We start from the raw sequence: 23,427 nt of genomic DNA on the forward strand, positions 1-23,427 counted from the left end.
GAAAAGATTATTTCTCTTCTCCCTCTCTGGTACCTGAAGAGTCTGAAATGACATGTGTGCCTCTTTCTCATACCAGTATTGAATTAATCATTGGGGAATTAAATTGGGAAGGGAATTGAAGGGGAATTGAATTAATCATTCTGGGTCCTCAGTCTGAGACCCAAGGTCCTCTTTAGTGCTACTCTGACCTCCTTGTTACATAGGGTGTACACCAAGGGTTGAGCAATGGGGTAACCGCTGTGTAGAAGACAGCCACCATTCGATCCTGATTTGGGTTGCTCCCTGACTTTGGTAATGATGAGGCTTAGATTTGGGGAACCAAAATGAAATTAGGGTTTCTGGTGGTCAGGGAATTTAAATGAGGTCTAGTGGCAGGTTTGGGGTTCAGGGAACTAAATGGATGGGTTTGTCTTCCTGCACTCCCTTGGGATTTGGCGCAAGGGTAGGGAATTTGGAGACTCCCTTCTGATGGTGCAGAGGCTCTCTGGATAGGAATTTGCAGACCCAAAAACCTAGATTGATAAAAGAGGTTTATTATGGGGATTTGGAAGTAAGGCTAAAGTCTGGTAAGGGAAATAGATGAGGGTAAAGAGAAGATAGCACTGGAAAGAGTATTCCAGTGGGCAGAGGCATGCCCCTTAGTGTGCCAAGCATGGAATGTTTGGAACCTCTACAAAGAAAGGATTTTAGTTTGGCTCTTTTTATAATGAGAGATTTAGCTAAAAGGAGCCTGTGGGTGGAGTCCCAAGTTGGCTCCTCCCTGAATTTCAGCTAAGGGTAGAATTTGAATTGAATTCAATGAGTTTCAGGACTGAGCTGACCCCATCTAGATAACAAAGATGAAACTGTTTATCCTTCGGGGTGGAGTCCCTCACTGAGGCAGAGTTGAAGGAGATTTTCTCCTTTCAGGATTTTCAGAGTTTGGGGATCCCCTCTTCAGTCTCAGATAGATTATTGAGGCACCTCCAAAATGCACAATGACCACTGTGAGATGAGACACACAAGTGGAGAAGGCTTTGTGCCATCCAGCAGCAGAAGGGATCTTCACAATGGCAGCCACAATGAGGGCATATGAGAGCAAAATGAGGAGGAAGGAGCCCAGCACTACAATCACACTAAAGAAGAAGATAGATCCTTGGCTGCACTTGGAGTACAACTAAGTTTGAGAACTGGTGCAATATCACAGAAGAAGTGTTCCACTAGGTTGCTGTGGCAGAAGGAGGAGGAGAATATGAGGCAAGTCTCAGTGACAGCCACCAGAAATCCTGAGCAGAAGACCAGGCTCCCCAGACAGAGGCAAACAGACGGACTCATGATCACTGCTTAATGGAGTGGGTGGCAGATGGTCACATACCGGTCATAACCCATCAAGGTGAAGAGGAAACAATGACTGCAACCCAGGCCAAGAAAAAAGAACATTTGAGTCCGACAACTGGGAATGGAGATGACATGGTTCTCCTCCATCAACAGGTGCACCAGCATGTTGGGAATGGTGACCAACGTATAGCAAGTCTCTGAGAGGGAAAGGACCCTTAAGAAACAGGACATGGGACTGTGGAGGGTGTGATCCAGGTAGATAATGGTAATGATAGTGATGTTGCCACTGAGTGTGATCAAGTACATGAGCAGGAAGAGAGTGAAGAGAGTAGCCTTCAGATCCAGAAGATTAGAAAACCCCACTAGCACAAATTTTTTCACTATCCATGTCTCATTTTTTAATTTCATCCCAGGAACTTACAAGGAGATGAAACAGGAAAGGAGATTTTTAACTTCCACCATATCTAGAAAAGAAGTTTGTTCCATGGAGCTTGGTGTACCACTCTACTATTCATGTTGACTATCTCAGTCTTACTCTTCTCTTGCTAAATATCCTGTCTAATTTAGGTTCATCATCCCTGAGTAAGGACCTCTTTGCCTCTGTGCTTCAGTGAATGCAGTTCATCCACCAAGGAATTTGTTTGATAACCCAAATAATCCAGCCTTGTTGTTTTTTTTTTTTTTTCATAAAGCAGAAAATCACCAAGATGAATATTATTGTTCCATGAGGAATGAAGAATTATTTCAGAGAAATCTGGGGACATTTGTATGATCCAGAGTGAAGTGAACAGAAAAACACTGTATGTTAAGAACAGCATTATAAAGAAAGGCAACTTGAAAGACTGAGGATTCTAATCCGTACAATGAATAATTAAAATCTGATGATAAAGCATGGCACCCACCTCTTGACAGAAAAACAGTGAACTCAAGATGCAGAATAAGACATACATTTTCAGATAGATAATGTTTGGGAATTCACTTTGCTTGACAATGCATATTTGCTGCAAGGTATTTCTTTTTCTTTTCTGAGTAGTGAGGGAGTGAGTAGAGAAATAAGGAGGATGGAAAGAAGGAATGAAGAAATGAAGGAAGGGAGGGAGGGAGGAAAGAAGTGATTAAGGGAGGGAGGAAAGAGGGGATGAAGGAAAGGACAGAGGGATGAAATGAGGGACAGAAAGATGAAGGAAGGGAGGAAAGGAGGAAGGGAGGAAGAAAGGGTCGAAAGGAAGAAAGGGAAAAAAGGAAGGAAAGGAAGAAAGAAGGGGGGAAGGGAAAGAAGAAGGAAGGAGAATCATAGGTCATGTGGAGAGAGCACACTATAAAAATGGCCAAATAAATGGGTGGTCTGGACTCATAGTCAGTAGCAATTCTTCAGACAAACTCTAGCTGAGCAGAAGGTGACCTTGACTTCAAAAAGACCAAATTGGATACAAAGAAAGATTAAAAAATTCTGAGATTGGTACTATGGAGGAAAAGTGCTGTATCTGGGGTCAGAGATTAGGATTGAAATAAGAGGTTCTCTTCCTCATTCTCTGTGTGACCAAAGATAACTGACTTCCTTTCTTCGGGCCTCAGTTTCCTCATCTTTTAAATAAATTATTTGGATTAGTATCCTTAGAAAAAGATCTTAAATTTAGAACTTTAAGAGAACTTAGAGGTTATAATTCCAATTCTTTTATTTTAAGACTGAGGAGAATGAGGTCCTGAAAAGAGAAGTACCATGCCTAATATCACACAAGTTAATGGCTGAAATGGAATTTGAACTTAGGTACCCAAAGACTAAGCTTGTAGCTCTAAATTTGGGGTGTCACATATTTTGCCCATAACACTCCTGAATGCATCCCAAAGAGATGAAAATTAAATAAGAAAATATTTAATAAAAAAACTAAAACACAAGAGAACATCAATTGTGCTGATGAGAGATTTTTTAAGTCAATAAGCAGCCTGCAAGGAGCTTTTCATATAGTTTAGTGGTACCATTTTTATTTGATGTTGACACTGCTAGACTAATTCAGTGAACCTGTTGTCAGCTAGAGTCAGATTCAATGATGATGAAAAAACTTGGTCTAAGTTAGAGAACAACCCTTGCAAGAATGAAGAGAAAGAGCTCACAAGGGCTTGAAGTACAGCAGATTGTGATCCTGGAAGGGATAGGAAGGAAGAACTTCAAAGTGACTAATCAAATATGATCTGCTCCTGGCTCTGAATTACAGTTACATCAAAGGTGAAACCCTGGGCTGCCAAGTACAATTACAACTTAATTCCTGAAACACCAGAGGGAAGGCAGAGCCACCTAGATTGACTGATCCTTTTTCTGGAAATTTTCGCAGCAGAGATGACAAAGAACTAGAGCAAGGAATATACCCACCATCCACCAAGAATATCGAAAGCATGCTTGCTTCTTTATGGCGCACCGCAGTCTTACCTCAGTTTGCTGTTGTCTTGTCTTTCTTGAACACCTGACTTATGCTCAACAGCAGCAGGATTCTGTGGCCAGGCTCAATCCATAAGCAACAATTTTCTGTCCTTGGGTGAATGCATTTCCATGTTTCCAAAATTACCTGGAAAGCGGTTCCAATAGCTCCCTTATTGCCTTTGCAGTCACTTGGGGTCATTCAGCCTGCCATCACTATGAAAGCATGTGAAAGAAATTACTCAAGCTACAGAATGCTTCACCACCCTGGGATCCCCATTCTGCCCTCTCCTACTGACCAGCCATGTTTCCCAATCACAATTCTTCCCTTCCACATCCCCTAAGCAGTCCAGATGTGAAGCATCAGCCTTCCTTAGAGCAACACAGATGTCTAAGAATGAGTAAGAATGGGAAGGAAGATACAAGCTCCACATCCCCTGCTTAGGAGACTTTTGTCCTCTCCAAGCTGTCTTCAGGATGCTGATGCTCCTGATATCCATTCTATTACCCCATCAGTGGTTACCAAGGGCGGAGAGGTAGGGAACTTGAACTATGGGAAGAGAAAGGCAGCACTTGCTTCCGTAACTGGGAATAAAATTACCAACTTTTCTCTCTCATTCTGAAGTGTGCCTGAAAAAAATGAATCAACAAGTAGAACTTAAACCTGGTGTGTGGAATAGAGAGATAAGATGAAGAACTTACAGGAACATGTGAACTCTTTTTCTGTATTTTATTTTCATTAATTCTGTGTTTCCCCTATGATCTGTATAATATGTGCAAGCCACGTATACTTGAGCCTTGGCCAGCTATCTCTGAAGCCTGAAGGCCTGATTTTCTATTTCCCAGAAATCAGGTGATTTCAGGGAAACAGAAACCTTCCATTCCAATCTCTGAATAGCAATAATCAATTAGATGCCTCCCTCTCCCTTTCTCAATGCTCTCTTACTTGTGATGTAATCTCTTGTCTAAAAGCTGTGTATCTTTACTACTTCTTTAGCCCTCCTGCCATCAGCTTTCTCTTTCTTATCTCGTGATAGAATGGCTCATCCTCCAGAGATATAATAAATGGCCTTTCTGCTTTCTATTTTGAGTGATCTCTTAGTAGTCATTTTGGGTAAGGTTCTTCTACATCCCACACACTGGGAATGAACATTCCTATTTGGAATCCTGTTCTGGAAATGCCGGTAGCCATCGAGCTAAGAAGTAGGGAAAGCCTTTCTAGTAGAGCAATGCAGTCCCAGGAGGCTCTTTTTTCTTAGGTGTTTTTCCTCAGAGGGCTGTTTTGGATTCTCCTATGTTTATACATATACCTAGGGAAGACAAAAGCATTGGGTTGGGCTTCAAATTGCCTGAAATTACAGGCATGGAGACACAAATGTGTTGGGCCATGATGACTCTTTGTCCCAAGATCTGCAAATGCTCTGAAATGCTTGAAGACGCTCTCTGAATCCATCCTTTCTCTCTGATTCATATATGTAAAGGCCAATAGACTCCGATATCAATCAATTAATTTATCTGCTTGAATTCTGGAATCTGTTTCTGACTCAGATCATACATTGGACATGGTTAAACTGCCCTAGACTGGGCAGCTAGAAGCTTAGTCTTTGAATATTTTGTATATATTTACTTACTTTTTTGATTTTATACACACACACACACACACACACACACACACACACACACACATACACACACGCTTCTGTGTCTTATTACAATGTAAGTTTCTTGTAAGTGAACATTGTTTCATTTTTCAAATGAATGTTTCCCCAGTGCTCATCACTACATCTGTTATGCAACAGGTAGTTAACAAATACTTGTTGATTGATAAATTAATTAAATTGTGCACATTTTCCAACATGATGCACCCATCCCTTTGGAAACAATAACAATCACTGACATCTTTGTGATGCTTCAAAAGGAGATGTGGAGGGATGAATAGAGCACTGATCATGACACTAGGAAGACCTTGCCTCTGACATACAAGCTGTGCAACCACAGTTAAGTCACTTAATCTCTCAATACCCCAATTTACTCTTTAGGATACAATGTCAGAGGCATCTAACCACCAAATTATTAAAGTGATGAACTGAGAATTAGGAAGGACTTCAACTCAAATACTAGGTAAATGGATGGTGAATAGATGAATAGATGGGTGGATGGGTGAACAGATAGGTAGGTGGATGAGTGGGCAGTGGTGGTTGGGCAGAAGGCTGGATGGAGGGGTGGGTGTTTAGCCAAATAGATGAATGCATGGATATTGCTTTAAAAATCACTGAACCAAGAGAAACCTAAAAGAGAATCTCTAACAAACATCATGGAAAACAAGGAGATTCTAAATTCTGCCTCAAACTGGGGGGAGGTTTATCACTTTAAGTTGATTGATAGAATTTAACTAAGTAGGGTATACTCTGCTTAGTTGGCTCCCCAGTCCTGATCATCCAGTTATACCTCAAAGGTATAACCTTGGGAATCCCCAACCAGCAATTTTGACACACATTTTCTCTACTGGCTACCTCTACTTCCTCACAATGAGACTCTCCTAAATCCCTTGAGATTGGACTTCTGCTCCTAGCATGACTGGATCTACCATTTCTAAGGTCTACAATGAATGGCATCCAATAATGGGATTTTTCACCCTTTTTAAAAAATTTCATTTTTATTTTATTTCTTATTATAGCTTTTTATTTACAAGACATATGCATGGGTAATTTTTCAGCACTGATCCATGAAAAACCTTCTGTTCCAACTTTTCCCCTCCTTCCTCCCAGACTTTCGCCCAGATGGCAGGTAGATGGATTTTTCACCTTTTTTCCACTCCTATCCTTCTTGATTTTCCTATAGCTTTCAACACTATTGATCACTCCCTTTTAAAGAACTGTCTATTGTCTCTTTTCTTGGCTTCAGGAAAACGCTGCTGGTTCTCTTACTTCTAAACTAGTACCTTTCCTGTTACTTATAATGTATCTTCATTCTTGTCTAAATCCTTTAAAGTCAATATTTCCCAAGTGTTTATCCATAGTCCTTTCCACTTTTCTTTGTCTATTCTAGAGATAGCACAATGTCTAAAGTCCAGAGTCTAGAGTCCTGATTTCAAATCTGGCCACTGATACCTCCTGCTATGTGACCCTGGTCAAGTCAAACACCCATATGGCTTCCTCTAGAAGCCTGCTCCCTATTCCATTCAGCATGGTTTTCCCCTCAATCTGATCCCACATCTTCTAGAGCTCTCCACTGGACCCTTTGGAATCTCTGCTGTATTGTTAACAAACACCCCTTCATCCTGAGACTTCTCAGTCATTATTTCTTCACTCCCTCTCTCTGGTGGAAAATCTGGATTTCCTCTGAGGATGACATATTTCTTGCCGTCCTTCTGTTTGTCCTACTGGTCTCTCCTCACTCCCATCCATTAATTGGTTGATATCATAAGGAATTCTATTTGGCCTGGTATAAAAATTAATCTGCTTAGGTCCAGCCTAGTGCTATAGAGGATAGAGTGTCAATTCTAGAGTCAGGAAGACCTGAGTTCAAATCCAGATTTAGGCATGGACTTAACAGCATGATCCTGAACAAGTCACTTAACTGATGCTTCAGTTTCCCTAACTGTAAAATGAACTGGAAAAGGAAATTGTAAGCCACTTCAGTACCCTTCCCAAGAAAATCCCTAATAAGGCCAGGAGTAGTTGGGATTAAAAGGCCTCAACAGCAACCACAAAAGGTCACCTGCCTGACCTACAGTCACATCTCACTTGTATATGAGGCTGGCTATGAGGCTTCCACAGGTCTACATTCTCCCACACTCTTGTTATTGTTCCAGTTCTGATTGGTGCTTCTGTATTTGAGAAATAACCAAATGACATTAAAAAGGTCACTGGGTTGGAAGTCAAGAGACCTGGTTTTGAAGCCAGACTTGGACCCCTCCCAACCATGTTAAGTTACAGCCTCTCAAGGCCTCAATTTTCTCATATGTAAGAAAGGAAGGAAACAAGCATTTATTAGGCACCCATTATATGCCAGATAGTATGCTAAGCACTTCACAAAAACTGTTTCATTTATTCTTCACCACAATTCTGGAAGGTAGATACTGTTATTATGCCTAAACTGAAGAAGACAGAGTTAAGTGACTTCCCAGGATAGCTACTGAGTGTCTGAGAAGAGATTCTATCTACTGATAGAGAAATATACTATCCATTATCTCATACATAAGAAGAACAACTTGAACTAAAAGATTTCTAGGTATCCTTCCAACTCTAAATCTATGATTCCATCATCCTGAGAGTCAGACTTATATATATATGTGGTTGGAACATTGGATGTGTGAATGAGAGAACAGGAAATAAGAATAGGAAAACTGAGAGAGCCATTTTGGGGAGAGCTCCTTTCTAGGTGCCTAATAAAACTTAAATTTTTTTAATCATTAAAAAATAATTTAAATAAATAATAAAATAATCATAAAAAAATCATTAAAACACTCCTCTGGCTTCCCTGTCCAATCCAGCTATAGGACCTTTTCAGCAATTTTGACACAAATTTTCTCTACTGGCTACCTCTACTTCCTCACCATGAGACTCTTCTAAATCCCTTGAGATTGGACTTCTGCTCCTAGCATGACTGGATCTACCCTTTCTAAGGTCTACAATGAATGGCATCCAATAATGGGATTTTTCACCCTTTTTTAAAATTTTTATTTTTATTTTATTTCTTATTATAGCTTTTTATTTACAAGACATATGCATGGGTAATTTTTCAGCACTGACCCATGAAAAACCTTCTGTTCCAACTTTTCCCCTCCTTCCTCCCAGACTTTCGTCCAGATAGCCGGTAGATGGATTTTTCACCTTTTTTCCACTCCTATCCTTCTTCATTTTCCTATAGCTTTCAACACTATTGATCACTCCCTTTTAAAGAAGAACTGTCTATTGTCTCTTTTCTTGGCTTCAGGAAAACCCTGCTGGTTCTCTTACTTCTAAACTAGTACCTTTCCTGTTACTTATAATGCATCTTCATTCTTGTCTAAATCCTTTAAAGTCAATATTTCCCAAGTGTTTATCCATAGTCCTTTCCACTTTTCTTTGTCTATTCTAGAGATAGCACAATGTCTAAAGTCCAGAGTCTAGAGTCCAGAACACATGATTTCAAATCTGGCCACTGAGACCTCCTGCTATGTGACCCTGGTCAAGTCAATACTGTCTGCCTTAATTTGTTCCACTTTAAAATGGGGATAATAAGCTCCTATGTTCCCAGAGTTGTTATGAGATTAAATGAGATGATATTTGTAAAGCACTTAGCATTGTACCCAACACATACTAGGCATTTATTAATTGTTTCCTTACTTCTCTTCTTTGATGACTTCATTCAATCCTCTTTCAATATACTTTAGCTACTATAACTATTGAAAAGACTCCCAAATCTACATTTCTAGTCCTGACTTTTCTTCTGCTTGACCTGAATCTTCGGCTATGTTAGGAACATCTCTACCTGGATAATCCCCAGGATGGCAAAGCCAACATGTTCAAATCTAAGCTCATTAGATCTCCCTCTCAAAAACTGCCTCCCTTCCTGACTTTACTGTGAACTTGCTCCAGCCACCACCTTTCTCCTGAGGTTCCCTGACTTCCCTTTTGGTCACTTCTAATATTCCATCAGGTGTCTGTTGATAATACCTTTACCTCATCCATCTACCTCTAGTATCTATTTCCATCACCTCCCCCTGTACCTGACCTTCCTGACCCTCCCACCTAGACTTTTGCAATGGATTCCTCAAAGGTTCTTGTTGTCTCTGTTCTCAGTCCCTCCAATCTTCTGTGCTACTGTCAAAACTAATCTTTCTTATTTATTGATTCTGCTCATATCACTTTTCTTCCATTAAAATTCTTCACTGTCTCCCTAGAGTTTGGGGAAATTACTTTGTCTGATATTCAAACGGGATGTGCTGGAGCCATTTTTATTTATACCTCAGAAATTAGGAAATGTTACAACACTAATGATTTGTTATATTGATTGTCTAGACAAAGAAAATGTTAACAGTGCTCATAACCTTAGAAGTATAACAAATACATTTTTCTTTATTTTTTCCTTTATTTTATTCTTTTTTCTTTCTTAAAGAATGGATTGTTAAGCATTTACCCAAACTTTCCTGCATTCAAGGACCTTTACAATGTGATGCTACTCTACATTTCTATGATAATTTCATTCTTTTCTTCTTCTTCATACCCTTTCATTTTATGGACAGTCTAGCAGTGTGGCCAGATGAATGATATTTCTGACTTTGAATCACAAGGACCCTGGTCTGAGTGGCACCTTAGTGGTTAGGAAATCCTAAAAGAACCTCTTAATCTCTCTGAAACTCAGCTATCCAGTTGTAACACTGGCACCTGCTTCATGTACTTATTGTGAAGGTGAGATAATTTAAAGTATTCTGACAGTCCCAAAGTTCTGTATAAATGTCAGCTTTCTCATTATTAGGCAAATTGAACAGTACTTTCCTCTCAAACACTCACTGGTTTCTTCTGCCTCTCTGACTTTGATTAAGCTGTTCTCTCTTGATTTCATCTTATAGAACTAGAAATCCTTTAAAGACAAACCAAAATGTTATAGCCTCCAGAAAGACTTCCCTAATTCCTCTTGTCCCTGAGTTAGTGGTTGGGCAGATCTTCCTCTGCAGCCTTCATAAGGCAGTTTGGGTCTCACTTCTCTCTGGCATGTAGCATGTAATGCTTTGGTTATTTTTTGCCTTGTGCTAGGGAGACAAAAAATAAAAGGGTATCCCTGCCTCCAAAAGCTTATACTCTACAGGGTAGAGGGTGGGAAGGGGTTTATAGAACAACATATCTATACATCAATAAGTATCATTCAAGAAAAATAGGGAGAGGAAACAGTATTAGCAGTAAGATCAGGAAAGCAATTGTAGAGTTAAACTTTGAAGGAAGACATGGATTCTAAGAAGCCAGAGTGATGAGAAAGCGCGTTGCAAGCTAAGGAACAGTTTTTGTTCACACATGGAGACAAGAGACAAAGTATTGAAATTGGGGGAATTCACATCATCTGATTTGGCTGGAATGTTGAATTTGTGAAGGGGAATAGCATAAAAATGTTGGAAAGGTAAATGGGAACCTGCAGGTTATAAGAGACCTTAAGTGCCAGGCTTCGTTTTGTGTCTAGGCAATGGGGAGCTATTGGAGACTTTTGAAAGAGGGGTGGAAATGATAAGGCCTGTGCTTTTAGCAACTACATGAAGTATGGACTAGAAAGGAGAGAGCCTAAAAAGAAAGAGATCCATTTGAGGTTAATATGGCACTGTAGGCAAGAGAGAGGATTGAGACAATAGAAAAATGGAAGTTTGGAGGAGTGTGACACATATATGGAAGTCATCTGCACAAAAGGGATATTTGAACCCACAAGTGCTGATAAATCTCCAAGAGATGATGTAAGAAAAAAGACAAAGCCCAAAGAGAAAAACTGCCAAGAGGCTTTGAGGTTTGCAAAGTACTTTACATATATTATTTAATTTGATGCTCATAACAGCCCTGGGAGAAAAGTCCTTTTGCAGATATGCCACAGAAGTGAGACTGAAAGAGGTTTTGTGCTTGCTCACAATCAGTGTCTAAAGCACAACTTGAGCTCAGGGCTCTCTCTGTGCTCCTAATAGCCAAGAGAAAGGGAGAAGGATTATTATCCAGCATCAGGAGGAGACCAAGACGGAGCAGTTAGACAGGTAGAACAATGGAATGATGTCATGGATGCCAAGGGGAAAAGAGATTAGTCAAGGAGATTGGGTGGCCAACTGGATCAAAAATTGCAGAGTAAAGAAGGATGAAAACCAAGAGCTGGCATCAGATTTGGCAATTAGAAGATCCTCAGTAACTTATCAGAAGATAACTCAGTAACTCAGTAAGAAAAAAATGGTTTCCCCAAAACTGTTGGGCCAGAATCCAGATTGCAAGAGATTGAAAAGTTATTATATAACAGTGAGGGAAGACAGGTATGCAGTTTAGATTATGGTATAAATTTGATTGTCCAGAGATTGATGTTAGATATTTTTCATTTAATATTTTTATTTTTAATAGATCTGGAAGAAGTATAAATTTTCCAGCTTTTCAAATAAAAGCTAAACTCCCTTTTTGAATCAAAAGTTGAACTTGCAGGTATAACCTTCAGAAGATCTCATGGCACTCGGCTGAAAATTTATGGGTAAGTTTCACCCCGTACAAAGATAAGAAAGGCCAGTAGGGAAAATAATATATACTAATTATAATATGATAGGCTTCCAGATGTCAGTTATGATTTTGAGTGGGCACTTATGTGGCACAGTGGATAGAGCACCAGTCCCAGAAGTCAGGAAGTCTCATCTTCCTGAGTTCAAATCTGGCCTCAGATACCTAGCTGTGTGACTCTGGGCAAGTCACTTTACCCTGTCTGCCTCAATTTCCTCATCTGTAAGATGAGATAGAGAAAAAAATGGCAAACCACTCCAGCACCTTTATCAAGAAAAGCCCAAATAGGGTCACAAAGAGTCAAGCATGACTGAAAAACAATTGAACAACAAAAACAAAGAGAAACTCAGTGTAGCATTCATTCCCATCCCTTTCCCCAAATGTCAGACATCCAAAAGCGTATCAGGAAGAAAAAAAAATTTATCTTTCTCCCTCTGTACACAAGCATGGTGACTCCACACCTGGACTCTACTTAAGGAGAAACAGAATGAAATGGAAGAGAGCTCAGAAAAAGGCAACTGAAATGATCACAGAAGCAAAATTTATCACTTCCCTGTCTTTACAGGGAAAGAAACAGCCATGAAATGACTTGCCCAAACTACTATTCAAACCAGGTCTTCCCACTCCTCCAATAGAGATAGCCAGAAGGTACAACGTGAAAGGTAAAAAGGACTAGAAATAAGTGGAAATCCCTGGTGCTTAAGGGCCCAGAGGCAAAAGTTGGCTATTCCAGTTGCTGAATAAGGGAGGGGAGGGAATGGTCAATGCCATTCCTACTAGATATAGCCACACCTCCTTTGACTTCAACAATAGGAAGCTCATCTTAGAGAATTTGGGTGGCTGGGAGTCAGACACTTATCTCTGTGTGTCTCAGTTTTTCTTTCTCGAAGATGAGAATTTTTATTGCCTTCCAAATTCTGACAAGGGCAGGGGACTATTGTGGGAAGGGAGTAAGTGATGCTAAGCAACAGCTACTAGAAAAATGAAAGGGACTTTATGAATGTTGATTTTCAGTGTGGGGCTGGAGATGAAAGTGTTGTGGATAGGACTGGGATATCATCTCTATTTATTGGTTAGAAAGCTTTTGAACTCAGTCTCCTTTAGACATGAATTATAGGACAAGTGGGATCTAATACCTTTTTTGAAACCATAGGGATAGAAATATGACCTAGACTTAAGAATTTCTTGTTCCTGGTGAGGAATTTTACCAAAACACTTGCTCTGAAAATTAGTCTTAAAATATTGCCTGGAGTGCTGAAATGACTTGCCTAGAGTCACACAGTCAGTATGTGTCAGAGGTGTATAGAACTTGAATCTAGGTCTTCCTAGCTGTAAATGGTAAAAGGAGGAATGGCTAGGCCTGACTGAAAACTATTCCTGCCTAAAAGGAAAAAGTGGGGAGAGGTGTTAACCAGCCTTCCAAGTTTAAATTCTAATAATTGTGATAATAACGGTTTGCATTTTTTTTTAGCATTTTAAGATTCACAAAACACTTTTTGAGTATTTCACTTGAAATTCATATCACCTCTCTAAGCAGATGGTGCAATTATCATTGTCCTTCTGGTGCAGATGAGAAAACTGAGGTCTCTAGACAGTTAGGTGACAGTCAGTTCCATAGCTAGTCAATGGAAAGGCTGGGAACTTAAGCTTACTCCAAATCCAGCGCTCTGTCTAGCAAATAGTCAACTATCATTTATCGAGCACCTACAATGTGCCAGGCACTGTGCTAAACCCTTAGAGCATAAAAAGATTGTTGTGGGGGGAGAGGAGAATGGGCTGGGGTGGGAGTCCCTGACCAAAGGGAGTTCAAGGTCTAATGGGAGAGACCACATGCAAACAACTATGTATGAATGAGATGTAGGTGGGACAAATTGCTGAGGGACAAGTTGAAGTCACTGAGATTAAGAAGGACAAGGACAGGCCTCTTGCAAAGGTAAGACACTAAGCTGAAGCTTGAAGGTGGCCAGGGAAGCTAGATCATAGGGATGAGCATGTAGCGCACTCCATGGATGGGGGACAGCCAGCCCAAACCCTTGGAGTTCAAGAAAATATGAAGACCTGGGAAGAAATGGATATTGGTATCTCTGGAACAACAACATTCCGTGGCCATCATGTAAGGCAAGGCCTGAACAGCTTTTCTTTTTGCTTGTTTTCTATTCTGTTTCACTTTGGGTTGACCTATTATGTTCCAGAGTGTAGATTCAAAGCCTGGGTCTACTACACCCTAGTTGCACAATCTTGGACAAGTCACTTCCTCCCTTTGGTCGGCAATTTATGATGGTTTGGGCTAGATGAACTATATGGTCTTATCCAAATCTTATTTCCATATTCCTATGAACTTCTCCTTTTTACCTTGAACTGGGTGAGTCAAGGCTATGCCAAGGAAGCATCTTCTCAATCTCAGTGATTTCCTTGGGAAAGTAAGAGGAGAATTTGTCTGGGCATTTGTCTGGCTAGAGCTTGGACCCTCACCTCCCGGAGAATGCAGGTCTGATAGCTCACTGATGCTTTTGTTCTTTGTGATTGGGTTACCCAGGTCTTTCCTAAAGAGCTATTAGGGTTTTCATAAACTTTATTATCTTCAGGAATAATTGGTCTAGTCCCCTCCATTTGTCCCTGATCTGTCCAAGAGCCCAGACTTACCTTTGAAGGAGAATGGCAAGAAACTTCTGTTTCCCCTTCAGGTTCTCTTCCTGAGGGGACTGTTTGTTACTTGGGATAGAGGGGCAGAAATTAAGAATCCGATTATATGTATGGTTCTTAGGAAGAAGGCAGAGACAATTCTTTCTCAGAGGGATTGTGCTCACTAGAAAACCTCTCCCTGAGGAGTTAAGAAAGATAGAAACATTACTTGTGATTTTGTTCCTGTGATTTACATTATCAAAAGCTAGAAGGAAAAAAAAAATGTGTACTCTAGGATACTCTCCTATAGGCTCCAGGGACTGACTTACTGAAGTCAATGAGAAACAGCTTTTTTAAAGACTCAGTCACTAGTATCACCATGAGAATACTGCTTATATCAGCATGATCTTTTGAAGAAGTGAGCATGTAATGCCAGAGAAACTGAGGCAAGATAGATATAAGAGAGTTTTTAATATTTTATTTGGATTTCTGAGAGGGAGAGATTGTGCTGAGGGCATGATCCCCCCCAGGGCTGATGTCCAAATCATCCAGCAGCAATGTGAGTTCTCAGTGACATATATTTTTGGCTCAAAGTTTGGGGATCTAAGACAAAGGGTGATGGAGTCCAAACTCTGGTAAGCAGGAATCTCCAGGCAGGGACCATCAATCTGGTTCTGACAGTTTAGGGGGTAAAACCATAAATTCTTGATGATTTAGGAGGAGTTAGGAGTCAGGAAGTCTGAACTCCACCTTATCTTGAGTTTATACATATACAACTTATAACTTTAGAGTAACTAGCCCTGAGTTATATCAGTCCTAATGAACCAGAGGGGGGATTTGCAACTGAGGGGATTGAGGCAGAACAATTAAGGGAAACGAGGCAGAAAAATTTAGGGAAACTGAGGCACAACAAGAAGGCTGGGGTCACTATAAACACTGCCTTAATTGCTCAAATGGAAGCTATCTTTTCATTGTCTTCAGAAATCAGCATTCAGAAATGAGTGTTCTTGACTGTTTCCCTGGACTTTTTTGAATATCCATCTTGTTCTACTGCTAAGCATTCTGTCAATTAACTCTTCAAACATTAAATCACATTTTAAATTTTATTTTACCAGTGTATTATTTTAAAGACAAGCTATTTTTAACTATCTTTAAATGTGCATAGACATAGATCACATAAAGTATTTGTTGTACCCCATGTGATACTTGGTTATTATGTTGACATATAAAGCCCACATCAACTTGCATGCTACCTTACTTAAACATATAGGAAGATAAGGTGTCACTTTATAAATTCTCCAAAAAGGGAATGCAGTATGTAAATTTCCTACAAGATGCTACTATACTTGAGTCACCAGCCAAGTGCTCAGAGTCCCTACTTCTGTTTCCACTTAGATCTGTATGTAGGAAAAGGTGAAGAACTTACAGATTAAGCACATATTGATCAGAAACTGTTAGCTAAAGTAGATCAAGCCTATAGGCCTCAGTTTCGGCTTCTCCAGAGTCACTGATTTTAAATAAGGCCTGGACTACATTCCATTGTCCAAAGAAGGGTCTAAAAATATAGCCAAAGAAGCTGTACAACACCTTATCTACTACATTCCACTGACCAAATAGGGGAATACAGGCTTATGTAATCAATCACAACATATAGAGGGTGGGATTTTGGAGGTTCTTTGTCTGAAATGTATAAAATCTGTGAACATTTTTAAGGGAGTGGCTAGATCCTGCTGTGAATTTGACTCACAGACCAGTATGGGGTCCACTTCTCGAGATTCTAATAAATAATTCTGCTTTCTATGAGTGATCTCTGTGTTAGTCACTTTGGGTAGGTGTTTTTGTCCCAAAAAATCAGGTTCCTTCTTCCACTGGTCCTAATCAAAACAGGTAAGGTTTTAAGGCATGACTACTATTACACACAATCTGGCCTAAGCAATTCTACCACTAGTTCTAGTGGTAACATAGAGGTATAAATAGTGGGTGCTGAAAGAACACAGATCCAAACCCTCACATTTGCGATTGTCCACTCACATGGTGGAAAGGGGCTACAGAGTCCAACTGTCACAATCTTCCTATCCTCTGTAGCAAAAGTGCTAATGTAAAGCCTCTCTCACATGGAAATCTGTGATCTTGATGCCCAGAATCAGTGGCTATTTGGGTGCAAAGCAGGAACAGAACTAGAGTCTTCCCATAGCCATTCTCTGTTCCCCCCCCCCCGCTTTTTTTTTTAATTAAATAACTTTTTATTGACAGAACCCATGCCAGGGTAATTTTTTACAACATTATCCCTTGCACTCACTTCTGTTCCGATTTTTCACCTCTCTCCCTCCACCCTCTTCCCAAAGATGGCAAGCAGTCCTATACATGTTAAATAGATTACAGTAGATCTTGGATACAATATATGTGTGCAGAAGCGAACAGTTTTTTTGTTGCTCAGGGAGAACTGGATTTAGAAGGTATAAATAACCTGGGAAGAAGAACAAAAATGCAAGCAGTTTTCTGTTCCCTTTTTGTATGACCAACAATAAGTCACTCTCAACAACAAAAGAAGAGAAAAGAGAGGAATTCTGAAAAGATATCATATCCCAATGTCTCATAAATCTGTTTCCCCTTCTTGAAACTAAGAGTGGTTTCCTTAGCTTCCAGCTGAGGTAAAATGCTCACTGTTTTAAAAAATCTTTTGCTGATATAGATAGTATACTTCTACTCATATATGGTGGTAGTTTTAATTTCTCCAGGTTCAAAATATTCTTTACTCTTTGATCTTATAACAATTGTCTCCTGACTGTTACACAATCCAGACATTCTATCTCTTGGCACAGGCATTTTCTCTGGTTGTGACTTATTTCTAGAATGCTCTCCCTCTTTCTCTCCAACTATTGATCTGTCCAATTTCTTTTTAAGTTCCAATTAAAATTCCATCTTCAGAAAGAAAACATCCCCACCCCTCCTTAATTCTACTGCCTTCCCTATATTAATTATTTCTAGTACATTGCTTACTTTCTATACATATGTTTACATATTATATTCCAAACTCTTGCTAGCACTTAGCACAGTTCTTGGCACATAACAGGTATTTAATAAATTTTAATTGTTTGATTGATTGTATCTAACTAAAATTATGGCACAAGTGAGCCCTTACTAATGTTTTATCTTTTATGTTAGCCAAAGGAAAGGATTAATTCAAACCCAAGGTATTTAATAAAATAACATAATAAGTAAAGAAACAATAAATATTTCCCTCATCAATTTGAGGGAAACTCATAAATACACAATTCAATTCGATCTTCAATTCTGTTCCATCAACAAGCATTAACTGAGTACATACTATGTGCTAGGGAATAAGGATGCAATGATAAAAATAAGACAGCCCCTACCCTCAAAGAATTTGTATTCTACAAATACTATCCATGGAAAGAATAGAGTTATGTGGGGAACACAAAGAGAGAAGTGTCACACATGCAGGGAACATGTATGGCCATGATATGTGCATCCAAAAGCATACTTATAGAAAATACATGTGACTAAAGCACACACTGAGGGGCAACTCACAACTCAAGGCTACTGATGGCCTTGTTTACACACTCTGCCTGCTGGTCCTGCAACAACTGGTGCTTTGTGACATGAAGTCTCTGAGATGCACAGCCTCTGCCATTATGAACTCTGCTGTGTACAGGTCCCTGATGCAATCATCACTGCTGACTATAGCTCCACTGAGCATGAAGTTATGAGATTCTTCTCTACTTCTATCTTGTGTCTTCAGCCAGAAGGTAACTCCTTCCTCAGAAACAGTCAGTCAACTAATATTTATCAAGCATGTAGAGACCAATAATTGTGTTAAGCACTGGGGGTACAAAGAAAAGGCAAAAAAAAGAAGGCTCTAGCAGTTAGGGGTATGGGTGAGGGGAGGAACTATCAAGAAAGCAGTCTAGGATTTGAGCTATCTTGGAGTAAATTACTCTTAAAGGAAGATGACGTTCTACTATGCCTCTTTTAACTGAAACTACAGAGACTTTTTTTTGTCATAACACACTGGAGAAAACTAAAATTGTGCTGTTATCATTTAATAATTGATTTTACTCTGTAATCAACCCTTATTCTCCATTTTGCCAAACTCCATTTCTCAGTTAAGCTCTGAAATGTGGTCTCTCCCAGTAAGACATGGTCAAATGACATTGTCATCCCCTTTCACTTAGCCCCTGGGACACCTGTTTTGCATACCAAAAACCAGTTTTTGGTTGAGTCCCTCTCCAAGGGACAGTTGTCTCCTTGTAAAAGGAGGAGTGGTTTGGTTTCCCCAAAGGGATGGCTAATCCTGCCATTCTGACTAGAGTGGTTCTAATTTCTAGCCAAGATTACTAGAAGCATAAACAATTAATGTTCTTTAATTGTTCATGGTGTGACCATCCTCCACATCTGAAAAGAAGCCACCTATTCCTGGTGAAGGTAATTTAGATATTCTCCAACCACCCAGAAATCCTCCCTTTTTGTAGCTCAATATAATGGTTTTCCCCCAAAATTTCACAGTCACTGACCTAATTGAGAGGGGCTGTCTGATTCACTTTGTTAGAAGCTTCATGCATCACTATGAATAAACTATTATCTTCCTTGGAGAAACTGTTTCTTTGTTTGTTATTTTCTCTGTTATATTGTTAAATTTCTCTGTTATTTGCATTTTACTTGCTACATACCCCATTCATCTTTCACCTTTCAAAGGAATTGTAAAGATGAACAGAAACATTGACTATCTTTTTTTAAAGTACTAAAGCATTTAAAAAACTATTAATTGAATTTTTGCAGTTTCTTGTTTTTATTCTGGGGGCGATTGGGAGGAAGAGGTGAAATGAATTCAAACTTCATTGTACCTATCTGCACACCCATTGAATTAAAGCTAGTAAAGAGGTGCTACTCTGCCTTCCAAAGATTTTCTAAACTGCTTGGCATGAAGCACAGTCATTCTGGATCTCTTAGTGGTTTATATGTCCAGCCAATGAAAGGATGATAAGAAAGTAGAGGAGCCTATAGGGCATTGATGATTTCCATGCTCCTTCATCAAAGCAACTTTCAAAGCTAATTAATTTGGAATATATGGATGCAAAAGTAGACTATACAATTGCATGATCTGCTAAGGTGGGCCTTCTAGAATTATGGGGAGGGGGATTTAGAGATAAGCAATTGAGATATCTGCTCTCTAGTTAAGGTGTGATCTTAGAGTGGTATCCAATTCAGTTGACTGAGATATGACTTTGGAACCCTGGGAAAATTAAAGCTGTCAACCCAATGAATCTGGATAAGTCAGTCCATTTTAAAATTGGAGTGTTGCTTGGTTACTTTTTCTAGTCTCATTCTAGTAATTAGTCATTCTGGGTTCTCAGTTTGCGACCCAAGGTCCTCTTTAGTGCTATTCTGACCTCCTTGTTACGTAGGGTGTACACCACAGGGTTGAGCAATGGGGTAACCACTGTGTAGAAGACAGCCACCATTCGGTCCTGATCTGGGTTGCTCCCTGACTTTGGTCTCAGATAGATTATTGAGGCACATCCAAAATGCACAATGACCACTGTGAGATGAGACACACAAGTGGAGAAGGCTTTGCGCCGTCCAGCAGCAGAAGGGATCCTCACAATGGCAGCCACAATGAAGGCATATGAGAGCAGAATGAGGAGGAAGGAGGCCAGCACCACAATCACACTAAAGAAGAAGATAGTCAGGGCCTTGGCTGCACTGGGAGTACAGCTAAGTTTGAGAACTGGTGCAATGTCACAGAAGAAGTGTTCCACTTGGTTATTGTGGCAGAAAGAGGAGGAAAATATGAGGCAAGTCTCAATGACAGCCACCAGAAATCCTGAGCAGAAGACCAGGCTTCCCAGATAGAGACAAACAGACGGACTCATGATCACTGCGTAACGGAGTGGGTGGCAGATGGCCACATACCGGTCATAGCCCATCAATGTGAGGAGGAAACAATGACTGCAACCCAGGCCAAGAAAAAAGAACATTTGAGTCCGACAACTGGGAATGGAGATGACATGGTTCTCCATCAACAGGTGCACCAGCATGTTGGGAATGGTGACCAGCGTGTAGCAAGTCTCTGAGAGGGAAAGGACCCCTAAGAAACAGTACATGGGAGTGTGGAGAGTGTGATCCAGGTAGATAATGGTAATGATAGTGATGTTGCCACTGAGTGTGATCAAGTACATGAGCAGGAAGAGAGTGAAGAGGGTAGCCTTCAGATCTGGAAGATTGGAAAACCCAACAAGCACAAATTCTTTCACTATCCATGTCTCATTTTCCAACTTCATCCCAGGAATCTACAAAGAGATAAAACAGGAAAGGCGATTTTAACTTCTACCATATCTAGAAAAGATATGCTCCATGGAGTGTGGTTTATCACCCTACTATTCATTTTGACTAACTCATTCTTATTCTTTTCTTGCTAAATATCCTGTCTAATTTAGGTTCATCATCCCCTGAGTTAGGACCTCTTTGCCTCTATGCTTCAGTGAATGCAGTTCATCCACCAAGGAAATTTTCCAATGACCCAAACAATCCAGCATTGTTTGTTTCACAAAGCATAAAGTCCTCAAAATGAATATTATTGTTCCATAAGGAATGATGGATAGTTTCAGAGAAATCTGAGAACATTTGTATAAACTGATCCAGAGTGAAGTGAACAGAAACAGAATATTGTATAATAACAACAGCTTTATAAAGAAAAATATCTTGAACAACTTGAGGACTCTGATCAGTACAATGATGAACTAAAAGCAAGCAAGGAAGGAAGGAAGGAAGGAAGAATCACAGGCCATATAGACACACTATAAACATGGACAAAGAAATGGATGGTCTGGATGCACAAGCAGTAGTAATTCTTCAGAGAGACTTTAGCTGTGCAGAAGCTGACCTTGATTTTAAAAAGACCAATTTGGAGTCTGAGAAAGACCAAGAAATCCTGAGACTTGTTCAGTGGGAAAAGTGTTATATCTGGAGTCAGAAATTGGGGTTGGAATAAGAGGCTCTCTTCCTTATTCTATATGTGATCATGGACATGGAACTTCCTTTCCTTGGGCCTCAGTTTCTTCATGTTTTAAATAAATTAGTTGTATTAGGCTCCTTAGAAAAAGATCTTAAATCTAGAACTTTAAGAGAACGTAGAGGTTATAATTACAACCCCTTTATTTTATAGAAGGAAAATGAGGTCCTGAGAAGGGAAGTACCATGCTTAACATTATATAGGTTAATGGCTGAAATGGAATTTGAACTCAGGTACTCATAAACTAAGCTTCTAGCTCAAAATTAGGGATGTCAAAGACTCTGCTCATAACACTCCTGAATGCATCCCAACCAGGTAAAAATGAGATAAGAAAATATTTAATAAAACAAACTAAAACACAAGAGAACATCAATAATGCTGATGAGAGATTTTCTCAGTAAGCAGCCTGCAAAGAACTTTTCATTTGGTTTACTGGTAACATTGTTAATTGATGTTGACACTGCTAGACTAATTCAGTGAGCCAGATTCAAAGTTGATGAAAAAACTTGATATGAGTTAGAGAATAACCTCTGTGAGAATCAAGAGAAGGAGCTCACAAGGGCTTGAAATACTGCAGGATGTGTTCCTGGAAGGGATAGGAAAGAAGAACTTCTGACTAATCAAATATGATCTGCTCTTGGCTCTGAATTACAGTCATCAGAGGTGTAACCCTGGGCTCTGAAATGGATGCCAAGTACAAATACAGCTTAATGCCTGAAACACCAGAGGGAAGGCAGAGCCACCTAGATTGGCTGATCATTTTTCTGGATATTTTCCCACACTAGCAGAGATGACAAAGAGATAAAGCAGGGAATATACCCACCATACATCAAAAACATTGAAAATGTGCTTGCTTCCTTGTGGCGCACCGCAGTCTTAGTTCAGTTTGCTGTTGTCTTGTCTTTCTTGAACACCTGGCTTATAACTGCTCAAGAACAGCAGGATTCTGTGGTCAGGCTCAATCCATAAGCAACAATTTTCTGTCCTTGGGTGAATGCATTTCCATGTGACCAAAATTACCTGGAAAGTGGTTCCAATAGCTCCCTTATTGCCTTTGCAGTCACTTAGGATCATTCAGCCTGCCATCACTATGAAAGCATGTGAAAGAAATTACTAAAGCTACAGAAAATTTTAACATCCTGGGATCCCCTGGGATCTCTCCTCTCCTACTGACCTGCCATGTTTCCCACTGATAATTCTTCCCTTCCACATCCCCTACGCAACCCAGAAGTGGGCTTCCTTGGAACAACACAGCTGTCTAATAATGAGTAAGAATGAGAAGGAAGACATAACCAGCTCCACATCCCCACTTAGGAGACTTTTGTCCTCTCCAAACTGCCTTCAGCTTGCTGATGCTCCTGATATCCTTTCTCTTGCCCCATCAGTGGTTAGCAAGGTTGGGGAGAGGGGACTTGAACTATGGAAAGAGAAAGGCAGCACTTGCTTCCATTGCTGGGAATAAAGACACCAACTTTTCTCTCTTTCTCTCTCATTCTGAAGCGTGCCTGAAAAAAAATGAATCAACAGCAAGGAGATTCAAATCTGCAAATGAACATTCTTATTTAAACTCCAGTCCTGGAAATGCCTGTAGCCATTGAGCTAAGAAGTATGGAAAGCCTTTCTAGGAGAGCAATGCAGTCCCAGGAGGCTCTGTTTTCTTAGGTGGTTTTCCCAAGAGGGCTATTTTGGGTTCTCCTATATTTATACATACCCCTAGGGAAGACAAAAGCATTGGGTTGCGCTTCAACCTGCCTGAAATTATAGGCATGGAGACACCAATGTATTGGGCCATGATGATTCTTTGTCCCAAAATCTGCAAATGCTCTAAAATG

The 23,427-nt window shown here is 40.0% G+C and overlaps 1 protein-coding gene and 1 pseudogene across 1 annotated transcript; both read right to left on the reverse strand.

Annotated features, from left to right (window-relative positions):
* Positions 1–131: 131 nt before the first annotated feature.
* On the reverse strand, positions 132–1,983 carry LOC116420787 (annotated as a pseudogene).
* A 17,933-nt stretch (positions 1,984–19,916) lies between these two features.
* Positions 19,917–21,139, reverse strand: LOC100926638 (olfactory receptor 10T2-like). Its single transcript, XM_003762777.3, has one exon. It carries the CDS (start codon positions 20,862–20,864, stop codon positions 19,917–19,919), a length of 948 nt encoding a protein of 315 aa, XP_003762825.3. The 5' UTR covers positions 20,865–21,139.
* Positions 21,140–23,427: the final 2,288 nt, after the last annotated feature.

Source organism: Sarcophilus harrisii, chromosome 1 (assembly GCF_902635505.1).
Source record: "Sarcophilus harrisii chromosome 1, mSarHar1.11, whole genome shotgun sequence".
NCBI lineage: Eukaryota > Metazoa > Chordata > Mammalia > Dasyuromorphia > Dasyuridae > Sarcophilus > Sarcophilus harrisii.